Source organism: Heliconius melpomene, chromosome 13 (genome assembly GCF_056956725.1).
Source record: "Heliconius melpomene rosina isolate 202511_hmr_F chromosome 13, ASM5695672v1, whole genome shotgun sequence".
In the NCBI taxonomy this organism is placed as follows: domain Eukaryota; kingdom Metazoa; phylum Arthropoda; class Insecta; order Lepidoptera; family Nymphalidae; genus Heliconius; species Heliconius melpomene.
The window spans coordinates 4,179,534-4,192,310 of NC_140401.1; the positions used below are offsets into that span (position 1 = coordinate 4,179,534).

Consider the following 12,777-nt stretch of genomic DNA (forward strand, 5'->3'; position numbering starts at 1 on the left):
CAACAAAATATGTAAAATTATTGCCAGGGATTGCATAGCTGATACTAGTGAGCTTGAAAACCAGAGCTTTTCCACCAGAAATTTACGTTTCTAGGGTAGCGTAGGGGGTATTTCCTCCGGGAAAAGAAAAACTAAATTAACCTCTCAGCGGTATAAAATATCTCACAAGCAAAATCTGGACGACAACTATTGTCTAATAAAATACTTATTTTGCTTATTACTTTAAATGAGGAAACGACATTTCCTGTGACCCGTATGTAAAATCTATACTTGCATTGAACTATAGATTGATTGTCTAAGCCTTCTATTTTGTGTCTAAAAATAATAATCGTAATTATTTATATTATTTTATTTTATTTATATTAAAAAGAGTTAAGTGAGCACTGATTTGTATACAAAAACACATAATATCAAATAAAAATTATATATTTTCTAACTGTCATTTGACTAAGTTAGAGATATAATAATTTTAAGATAGGTAATATTAAAATGTATAAGAGATACCGAGATATAAAAAAATAAATAAAATAAAACTATAATCTACTTCTTGAACAAAAAATATTCCCCTCGCAAATTGTTCGCTTGTTGCAAAAATGACCACAAACAAGTATATTTTTTTAATTATACAAAACAACTATTTTTATTACTTATGACATCAACAAACAGATAACCTTTGCTATTGAACCATACGTTATGTAATTTACAAATTATGTTTATATAATATAAATGATTGATGATTTACAAATTATATTTATATTATTATAAACTACTATTTAAATAAAATAAATACGTTTGGACTGGATTATTAATAAAAGGCCCCTTTATATTAGTTACTTACTTAAAACTATTCAAAGATATTGAAAAGCCAATAAAGAAAGTAGGGTATTGAAATGTTTAATTTTTTTTGATAATAATGCAAACTGGTTTCTTGTAAAACACTAAAGATAAAATTTATTATTTAATATTTTATTTATGCTAAAATTGATAAGAAAATAATTATCATTATAAATGTACATGGGTGCTTCTCACTTTCACAGGATCTGCAGAGAAAATTTATTGTTTCGTGACATCACGTGTTGACAATTTTAGAGTATTTAAATTAAATAGAAATTAATTTACACAATTTATTAGGTATTACACTAACTTAAATAAGTTTAAAAAAACCAACTACATAAATGTTTTAAACGTGTTGATGAATAAAAATGTAAGATGACAATATTTATATTTAAATCATAAAATCGTTATAAATATTAAAATCGGTCTTTCTTCCCGACTGCTAAGGAAGGGTTATTGTAAAAGTGCATTGTAAGTTTGGTGGTATGTATGGACAGTGGATATTTTCACGACATTAAGAATTAAATTTAAACATATTTGTTTCCGATTCATTACTAATATATAATTATAAGAGGTGACTTGGTAAAAAGAACAAAAAAATATAAATATTTAACTTAAATCTATATTTAAATTATGCACAAGCGGTCCCAGCAATGGCGTCCGTCGCTTTAATGCTGAATATCCTGAAATTAACCTCATTGGGATCTAGTGATTTGTAAATGAAACGCGGCAGCTTGTCACTCAGGAACCATAAAGTGCCTTCGTTATCAACCTGTAAATACAATAATTATAGTTTAATATAACACCCATGTAAATTATTGTACAAAAAATAATAAAAGAAAATGTAAAAAAATATTAAATGTGAATTATTATTGAATGTGAATTGTTTTTAAATCAAAAATTAAATCAGCTTCTCTCTGTATTCCGCACACGGCAGGGTAGGCAGAGGGAACCTAGTGTTAAGACACTCTGTTCCCCACTTATGACCACTACCCGAATTAATTACCTATCGACCTATCGTTGAAAGTATATTATTGTATACTTCGTATAAGTATATTATTGTATACCTTTAAGTCATTGAGGAACTCGTACATTTCGGGGTCATTGAATATAAGAGGATTGTTTTCTGGAGTATATGGCTTATTAGAGTTCCAGCAACCAACGCCATCACGATTTACCTGAAATATGTAATAAAATGATATATTACTTTTGAAATATTTTATAAATATATTAATTTTACCTTAATATTAAACTTTATGTATTAAATTATAAGTAACGTAAAAAGCATACATTTTGAAATGAGTATATGTATGGATTAAGTGAAATCGTGTATGAACACCAATATATATATATATTTTTTCAGCTTCGTTATATTCTACAAATAAGAAGAAAGGTAATAACTTTTCTTTTTTGTCAGCTTCATGCTGTATCCCGCATATAATGGAATAGGCAGAGGGAAATTAGTATAAAGAAACTCCATTCCCCAATTTCGCCAAATTTTCAAGGCAGTGTGTGTTGATCGACGGCACTCAAAGCCGCGCTTTGCCTTTTTACCAGAGCGAAGAAATGAATATATGGAGAAATAATAATTAATTTTCCCGTGTGGTCATCGAACCCACACCCGTTTACAGTCAAAATACTCGTTTCTCCTAAATTTGAGACTTGGAAACTTTGCCTTACTCGAACAGATACCAAAAAAAAGTAATTCATTCCTCCGACGCGATCCGAGTGAGGATCGACCATCGAGCCCACGTACAATTAAATGGACATTATTTATGGCAAATTGGTAAATTATTTGCAATTCCAATTTTATTTAAATAATTACAGTGTTGGTGATAAAATATTACCTACTTTAGAAAATATTCATATTTATAGTTTAATCAAAATTAATAATAAATAAATAGTTTGTACTGTATTATGCCAACTGTTGTTAAAACATATAACAATAATCTCACATCTCTAGATAACAAGTAATCTATAATAGCTCTCATAATAAAGGAAATATTAATTATCTGAGAAATAGGTCTTGCCTTTTCACGTAGTTTGTTACTCTTCACAATCAATGCAACATTACTTTGTTTAATTATTATTATTTACCTTATGATATTATATAATTTTCAATTGGCTTACTTAATTTTTGTTACTCTGTCACATCAACAAAAATAAATAATAATATTCGTCGATCATAAATCTATATTTAAGATAGGTCGACTTATTTTCACTGGTATACTGCTATATGTGGCACTTAAGCAAGTATTTGATATTTGAGAGTTAAATCCGAGAGGAGAAAAGTGATAAATAAACACTGTGTTCTTGTAACTTATTCTCTGTCTTTTCATTTTATTTATTTTTATTTTTAGGGAACAAAGGAAACTATTGTTCAGAGACTTCATTCCTATTAAGACACTTCTCTTTCTCACTTTATGCCAAATTCACCGCCTGCCGAACCTAACGCCATTAATTTCATTACGTACTCCGAGAGAATCGAACCGACAACCGTCGCGTTGACAGTCGCACGCTTATGCCCCTGCGCGACGATGTCTTAAGTGTAAAATAATTAGAAAACCGAAAGATGCAACTTTATTTAAATAGTTATCCATATTATGTCACTATAAGTCAAATCTATATGTATCTCATTGATTTAAAAAAATATGTATTTCCTTAAAATTATCCTCCTTGGAAATACCCAAGGATTTCCAAGTTTGAAATTTGTATCTAAACAAGAAGCTAAGTATAGCAGGTACCAGGTACTCGGATGACACACCTCACACTTTGGAGTGTTAAACACACATGCTTATATAATACTAGAAGGAAATTTATAGTGTAAAAAATATATAATAACATAGATTTTAATAGATTACATTAAGTATATATGACTGGTTGTGGGTTCGATTTCCAGTCGAAGAAAAAATTTTTTAAAATTTATATTTTCATTTTTCCGCTCTGGTGTCGAGGCAAAGCGCGGCGTTGAGTTCCGGGACGGAATTTGGCGGAAAGTGATAAACTGAGTGTCTTAACACTAGAAACCCTCTGCTTATCCTGTTGTGTGCGGGATACAGCGTGAAGCTGTATAAAAATATTTTAGTAATATTTAATATCATACCTGTGTGTAAAATAGAACGTGAGTATTTTCGTCATAGAAACTGGCCGAAGACTGTGTACGTTCCCCACGATCACCCAGCAGCTGCAATAAGGATATCTTAATGTTACAAAGTATAAATGTCAACAATTAAGTAATTCTAGTGTAGTAATGTTAAAGAATGTTTCGTAATATGAACTTGATAAAAATCATTGGGAACAGTTTTGAAAAGGTCAGTGCTAAAGAGGATTAAATAAATCTAGACTACTAAATAAATGATATACCTACATTATTTTTAACATGTGAAATGACCAAATTTCAACAGAGTCGAAGGATAAAACATTCAAAATTGATCATATAATTTTACGGTTTGCATTTATTTCAGTCATACACTTGTTAAATGAAATTTACATTATATTTTTCAAGGTTTGCATAATAAGTTTAAATATAATATAATATATAAAAATAAAACGTTAAGTAACTAATAAAAAAAGTTTAATGCAATTATATATTTTAAAATGAAAGAAAATGCAAATGAAACGCAAATAGGACCCTGTTAAATTGTTATTTAGTTCATAAGTTCAATTTAAGTTAGTTAATTAATCAATTAATGAGTCTAAAGTAATTTCAATTTCAAATTCTTAAATAAAATAAAATAAACCTTAATAGTAAAGTACGTAATTGAAGATCGAATGCATGTCCCTTCTAAACATTAGTATGCGCAAAGTCAATGACATATGGAAATAAACAACCGTTTATTATTGACCAACGCCAACCGCTAACCGATAAATCGCATTCTCTGGTAGCAAAAGGTGGTGTTTATTTGAATAATAAACTATTTTTATTACACAGAATATTTTTTATATAAATTTTATAATATTTAAAATTATAACTAATTTAGGTATTTTAAAAATGTAATTTTGCATATTGCATTGGATTATTGGTAATTTTCTCCTCTCTCTTTTTTTAAAAAATTAAAAGTTCAAAAGTGAATCTAAAATTATTTGAAATTTGTTAAATGCTTATTAACAAAGGTTCTTTTATATAATTATATTTATGTAAATTACCTTTAAGCATATAAAGCAAAAATAAATGTTGTAACGAATACGAGGTTTGTCGTGAATTGTTTATATTTTGTGTGTAAAACACTATAGGAAAAGTGGATTCAAAATTTAAACATTTAAGATTTATCTTTATATCTGTAAATATCATTAATTTTTAAAAATTAAATCTAGGTGTCAAAAATATAGAATTATTTGTTACTTTGAACGGTTTTTACACTGACCGGACTTGTTTGCTTTCTAAGTTAAACAATTCATGTCAACGTAAATGTAGAGTGCATTTTGTTAAATACAAAATGTATGTTAATATTCAAACCTTGAAGTCGTGGAATGCCTCGTTCTTGTCGATGTGTGTGTAATTGCGAAGCAGCTCCGTGGACACGCAGAACTCCTTGGTGCTGGAGAACGCGTGGAAAAACATCGTGCGATATCTGAAATAGTTAGTGCTTATAAGAAACCGGGTGACCCTTAACTATGATAGTTTATATAGTGTGGTGCGTAGAATACATTTTTTTATTTTAAATTATTTTTTAATCTTTATCTTTTAAGTAGATATTGACCGATGGAAATAGGTTTTAATAAAAAATAAATCAGCTTCACGCTGTCCGAACGCGCGCATCCAGCAGGGTTGGCAGAGAGTAGTGTAGTGACTGTCATTTTCAACAATTTTAAAATATAATATTTCTTATATGTTAGGTTATACAAAACTCATACATCATACCCACTTATTCAAGACAAATAACAAAAGTAAACAATCACAGAAACCATCAATAAAATCGAACAGAAAATACTTATATGAGCTTTATCGCGCTTTGTATACGCTATGTAGAGCGTGACGAATACAAATATACCTTCGGTCAGTTCAACGTGCATTACACGAACAAGGTTTTAGCCACTCACCCGTTCTCTCTTGGCTCTGATAGTGCTAAAGCAAAGACTCCATCGGTCCAGTGGAATTCCACACCACCCACTTTGTAAGAACCAGCCAGTGGCTCAAAGTGGAAGTAGTGATGGCTCACTCTCCATGAATCGTCCTGTTTAAGGCTGTATACAACAACGCCGTATGCACCTAAATCTGGCACATATGCAAATGCATCGTCGCATGTATCCTTATTTGCGTCCACTGCCTGTAAATATATATTGAATGAAATTTAAATTAACGTCGGTTTACTTGTTTATTCACTTATCTAATTAAATATAAATAATTTAATACTATTTTTATATCCCTACTATTTTTATATGGGTCCCTGATCCTTTATGTAAAGTGAAATGTGTTTTAACTTCGCTATAATGACTACTTTGAATATTTTTGTATTAACAATAAATAACAATTATAGCATCTAATTTGGATAGATATTTTTTATACATTGAAAAAAAATCTAAATTTACGGACCTCCTTAATATTTTAAAATATACCTGCGGCGAACAATTACTGCATTATTTAATGATTTCTATATTAAATTATAATTCGTGGGCTTATTAATCTTCAGGAAACGTACAATAAATGTCGTCTATAATGAAACTAATTATAAAATAAATCGTGAGCGAAAGCAATTAATATCAATTAGTAAAATGCGGTAGCGACATATGAAAGTATCGTCACTCCTATACGAGTATACTGTAGACATACATTATTTAGTATAATTGCTATTTAAAATTAATTGCTAGCTGTATGTTACCATAAATCATTAACACAAGCAATTCAAGCAAAAAGTTCAATTACAATTATTGCTATTTCGATTTACGATGATGACTATCTCAAATGCTGATTGCCTAACATTTATTGCACACTTGTATGAAGTATTGTTTTTGAATGGAATCTTTGGAAGATATTTATACGCTACATTTCTAAAAAAAATACATATTATTTATATTTACTTATTAATAGATTATTTTATAAAATATTTTTAAATATAATTATTACTTACGATATTAGCGAAGAAGGAATCTTCTTTCATATCAGACACCTTGAAGTAGTATCGATGTAACAACTGATTGGTATTTAGATCAAATATCACAAGAGACGGACCAACCACTTGATTCGCTGATCCTACAAAAAAATATTAATAATGTCAATATACAAAGAAATAAACATAATAAACAATCGTAAATTATTATATTTCCTGTGACACACTTTCTCTAAACGACGTAAGCCACTCTCCCTACTTTTCTGGGGGAAATTTTCATAAATTGTTAAGATATGTAAATGCGATAAGTACGTGCCTGAAAGCTATAAACTAGCTAGTCTGCATAACTTACCTAATATATCCGCCAACCCGGAGTCCATTACCCACAATCTATCGCAAGGATCAACAAACACTCTAAAAACAGAAATAATTGAGCTGTTTGATGGCAGTTCCTTGGCGTCATCAGCTACAAGATTATCTTTCAATGATGGATATGGCTTCAACTCTTGGTCTGGAGCACCGTCTAAGTCTATGTAATTTAACGAAGATGCAACTCCGTTCTTCCATCTTGGAACAGTCACGAAGACCTTGTTCTTCCATCTCGCTAAACCTAAAGGAAGGTTGTTGGCCTTTACAAATACTCCATCTTTAATAGCTGTTTCCCGCTGTTCTGGGGAGTCCCATGTGAAGTCTACTTCTTTCCACGCGAAACGCAGTTGTGGGGTCGCTGCCTTGCAACTTATTACCGCCGTTAGTGCAATAATAAAGCTAATTGCCTTCATTTCGGCCTGTAACAATGATATAAAGTTTGCGTAAGTAAATTTTGTTAAGTTGTTTATTATATTAAATAGCTTATTAGTTTCGTTAGTAAAATCATAAATTTTGATAGTGTCATAAGATTTATCTAAAAATACCTATATACTTATAATAAAATTGACACTGATCGCTGTCTGGACATGGAAGATTTAATGAGAAATTCTTTTATTGGGGGCATTTATCAAGGTAATAGTAAAACAATGATTTTTAAAATTTTTGCCTGTTTGCTGTGTGCGTCCGTGCACGCCGTGCACCTCAGAAACGACTTAACCGATTTACTATTTAGTGTTTGTTTTCTTAAAATCAGTTCCTAAATAAAAAAATAAATATCAATATAAAATGTTTTATTCAACAAAATTGACACAAAATAACTGTTTCATTTCATTGATGTCTTTACAATGAGAATTATATACGAACACGAAAGTATGTAATTTAGATTAGTAAGTAAAAAAATGTGTAGTTCATGCGGGCGAAGCCGCGAGCGAGTCGCTATATGTCACAATAATCAAAAATAAATAAAAATATCTAGCAGCTCACTCCAAGAAAATTGTATTTACTTTTCTCAGTAACGTATGAAACGATTAAAGATAAGATGAGTTTTTGTCACTCATTATTGGGAAAATGTTAAAACATGGAGAAGGCTTCTCTATCATTGCAGATCTACCTTGTTATGTGCTTATATATCATGAGAACTGAGACAGTTGCACAACAACTCTTGAATGAGACGTAACAAAGGCTATACTATATACATACAACTAATTAATAATACTGGTTTCCATTGTAATAATTTAATAAGCCATGTTGTTTTAATTGTTTTATCATAAGACGTAAAATAATATTAAGTAAGAAAATAAAAATAATATTTTTAAATCAGATATAAGGCTTCTTTTTACTCATATTATGTACATACGTGTATATTTAAAAAGAAATAATTTCCCATTAATAATGTTCGTATATTTATTTATATTTAATTCGGTTGTCTTTTAATGAATAAAAGAGAAGAGATCGAGAGAATGTCGTTAAGTCATGAGTTTTTGCCTCAGCCGTTCAAGGTCCTCAGCTCTTTTGTACGTAATCTAATGAATTTAATAGAGAGCAAGTCATGTCCAAGTACGTGCCATAAAAATCCTTTTACAAACAGTTACTACAGTTAATAATAACCTCAAGGTGTAGTAGTTGGTGTTATTGAAAAAAAATATATTATTTACTTTAGTGTAATTTAACAATATTTTCCGCTATTTTGCCTTCCGTTTTACAGAAATTACATAATAAATATTCCGCGTAACAAAATCTATTTATATTAAAAAGATTCTGTTACGCGGAACAGAAAATTGTTTTTACTGAATATCAAAAATTTAAATTAAATTATTTACTAATACTATGGTAATATGAAATGATCAGAATCAATCCACATATTGTGAATTATTTTTCATAGCACCTATCACATTTACAGAATTGTAGAGTCTGTCTTGCATATTATAATAGAGTCGATAAATATAATACTAAGTGACGCAGCGGCGCAAGGTGACTGTAATGCGACGGTTGTGGGTTCGATCCCCACTCGTGGAAGTGAAATATTTATTTACGTTTATATTTCCATTTCTTCGCTCTGGTGTCGAGGCAAAGCGCGGCGTTTAGTTTTGCCACTCAACATGCAATGTCTCCAGAATTCGGCAGAAAGTGGAGAACGGAATGTCTTAACACTAGGTGTCTACCTACCCTGCTGCGTGCAGGATACAGAGTGAAGCTGATTTTTTATTTATTTATTTAAATTAACTTGAGCCCTTGTCTTAAGATATAAATAAAATATGTTATAGATAAACTATAATATATATAGATATTGTTTTAAAATGGTTAGTATCTATAGTTTTGGTTTACCGTGCTTGCATTAGGCAGTATTCACAGATTATTATACGAAACATTAAAATTTTATCTTTTTAAATAATAATTACCAGTTTATTTAGTATTAGTATTAGTAATTACATAATACTTGCATACATTACATATATTTTTCTAACCAGTATATAATACGAATATGATATCAATACAACTTTTAAATTCATATCCGCATTAGCAGTGTCTATTTAACCAATTTCTTCTAAAGTCCTTGAAATTAAAATTTAGTATGTATACAGTTAGACTAACCAGCCGTGATATAAGTACTACTATAGCGGATTATAGTCAATTATAATATGTTCTACCATTCACAATAAATAAAAATAATGATTGCTTTTTTATTTTTAAAAAAATAAAACTAATTTATATCAATAAACTTTTTTTCACTTGAAGTTTTTACATTTATATTTTTTTTAACAAAAACTAAATTAATTTCGGTTGCCCGCTATTATTAAACACAATGAAAATTAATATATCTAAATAAATATAAATGACAAAAATTATTTTCATTAAGTATGAAAATGTGAAAGTAAAATCCCTTGGTCAGAGAGAGCTTCCCTTGGTCACATATGCTTAATTAAAATCTATAGTAAGAGCACTAATATTATATTTCTGACGAAATTTAGTACTGATATAAGAAAAAAAAACTTACGTGCACTATTTGGTTTTACCGCGTAAGGTCAGTCCGCGACCGGTTCACTGAGGCCGCAGTCATAGACTAAACAGTTCGAGGCTTTTACTGCCTTTTTATCCACAAACTTGCATACACTGTATTATTATATTTATTTATGTGCTTTTCAAAAAATGCTATCAATGAAATAATTTAAATTGCATTTCGATTCCATGGGTTACGTATAACGAAGAATAAACCCTGTCTTCTCTTCATTGCAAGCGCTGAGACATTCGTAATTAATTAAAAAGAATTTACAATTGTGTGAACGTAAGAAATTGTTTTTATATGAATCAGAATTTTCTCTAAGTTTTTTCTTGTGGTGGAAATTATTTTAAATTATTACATGTTCCACTATTAGTATGACAGACAATCTAACTCAATATAGAGAAAAATATAACTTAAGCTTTGATTACTGAGAAGTCTTAGAGGTGGGACTTCTCTACCTGACCTCTATTTCTCTTAAATAAAATATTATATGATCATAATATATACAGCTTCGTGCTGCTTCTCGCTTGCTCCAGGGTAAGCAGAGGGAATTTAATACACTCCACTCCCCACTCCCCTGAGTGATGGAACACGACATCACGCTTTGCCTCAACTCCAGAGCAAAGAAAATGAAAATATTTAAAATTTAATTCCCTCGAGTGAGAATCGTTTACACGCTTGTGCTCCTACGACACAACGGGACATATGATTATAATAACTCTGTGAAAATAAAAAATATTACATAAAATTTCTTAAAAGCTAAGTACGAAACGTACGTTAGATACTATAATAAATATGTGAGGTAGCCATTAAATAATAATGATGAAGCGTGACTTGATTATGACTTTTAGGTGGACGGTAGGTACAATCTAAATGATTGTATCAAGCACAGTAAAATATCACAATTAATATATCCTTATAATCTTATGTACTTTTATCTTATGTAAATTTTCACTTAATTGTTTAGTAGCTATACTCATTTACAATAAGCTTCATAAATATGACGAAATATTAAAAGGGAATTAATGCCCTTAATGCGAAATATAGATTTTTATCGACACGCTCTTCCATATTATATTTTATGTTATATGTAATGTGTAGAAATATCTAGTTGAGTTATGACACAGCTCTCCACTTTCATTCGTATTTCGAGGCATTGTAAATTCTTTCGAGCTTTATGAAGTGATTTGCCCTACCCAGAACGCAAACATTTTGACGATAATGGTTCTTAAAAACAAGAAATGAATTCATAACCATGCTGAGTACACCAAGACTCTGTATCATTACACCCATGGACGTATCTAGAGATATTTTCCGGGAGGGTTTGGAATCTAAATTTTAGCTTTAAGGAGATATGTTCGTGTAAACATTTTTAGTAATATCTCTAAAAACATGTCCAGAAAAGTAAAAAAAATCATTTATTACAACCCTTAACACCCCAAATCAGGCCCCCTTCCTCCCCCTATTCCTATATCCATAATTGCATCACGATGGTCGGAGAAACTGCTCAAACATCATTATTTCTATTACAAAAACCATCGATTAACGAGTACACAGTACACACAGCGAGTGTGTCAAGTTGAATAGATTGCGCGAGCCGTTGTGAATTCGATTCAGATAATTCAAGGCTCATCCTCATGATTCACCTATCCGTTGTTGACCGTTCATGCGACTATTGATAATGTACAAAAATATACTGTACCTAGCTACCTTTGTGTTCTATGCGTGACAAAAAACTGCCTGTCGCCAAAACCTAAGCGAGATACAAATAAAAGTCGATACTAATAAATAAATAATAAATTTCATATAGTTCCCCTCATTATGGTTTACGGAATAAAAAGGGTAGATATTAAATTATATTGGTATGAAATTTTATAATTGTTAAGTTAATTGTTAAGCAAAGCAAAAACAATGCTAGAGAAGGAGCTGTGCATTAGTATTAGAACGTGAATTCTTTCATTTAACATGTTTATATATTTTGTAAGCGATAAGAACGCATTTCTTAAATATCTTAAAATCATTTTTAAGGCTAGTCATACAAAATAAAAGGTCAATCAACTTTAAGTAGTCGTCCTTTAATTCTGCATGTAGACTATCCAAAAAACCTTCTTACTACGATTATCAGCCGGTACCTTTACGTCCCTATACGTTACCTATTACGTATAATACTAATATTTTATGTCTAATTTGGTAACTGTATCCCGCACACAGCAAGGTAAGCAGAGGGAACATAGTGTTAAGACACTCCGTTCACCACTTTCCGCCGAATTCTGGCGACATAGCGTGTTGAGTGGCAGAACTTAACGCCGCGCTATTGCCTCGTTACCAGAGCGACGGAACGGAAGTATAAATTTAAGCAAATATTTCGTTTTCAGTCACACCTTTGTGCCCCTGCGCAACAACCACTAGCAAATGATGGTTATAATTATACATACGTCTTATATCTTGCCGAAAAATGAGTATTCTTTGAATAGTATTTTGTATGAAAAATGCTAGAATGTAAAACTACGCAGCCATCAATTTTAG

At 30.4% G+C, this 12,777-nt stretch overlaps 1 protein-coding gene across 1 annotated transcript; it reads right to left on the bottom strand.

Annotated features, from left to right (window-relative positions):
- Nucleotides 1-945: 945 nt before the first annotated feature.
- yellow-c (L-dopachrome tautomerase yellow-c) lies at nucleotides 946-10,381 on the bottom strand. The gene is made up of 8 exons (XM_085196215.1): nucleotides 10,246-10,381; nucleotides 7,234-7,669; nucleotides 6,903-7,024; nucleotides 5,875-6,101; nucleotides 5,291-5,405; nucleotides 3,938-4,018; nucleotides 1,902-2,012; nucleotides 946-1,606 (listed from the first exon to the last, which is right to left on the bottom strand). Exons 2-8 carry the CDS (start codon nucleotides 7,661-7,663, stop codon nucleotides 1,466-1,468), a joined length of 1,227 nt encoding a protein of 408 aa, XP_085052341.1. The 5' UTR covers nucleotides 7,664-7,669; nucleotides 10,246-10,381; the 3' UTR covers nucleotides 946-1,465.
- Nucleotides 10,382-12,777: the final 2,396 nt, after the last annotated feature.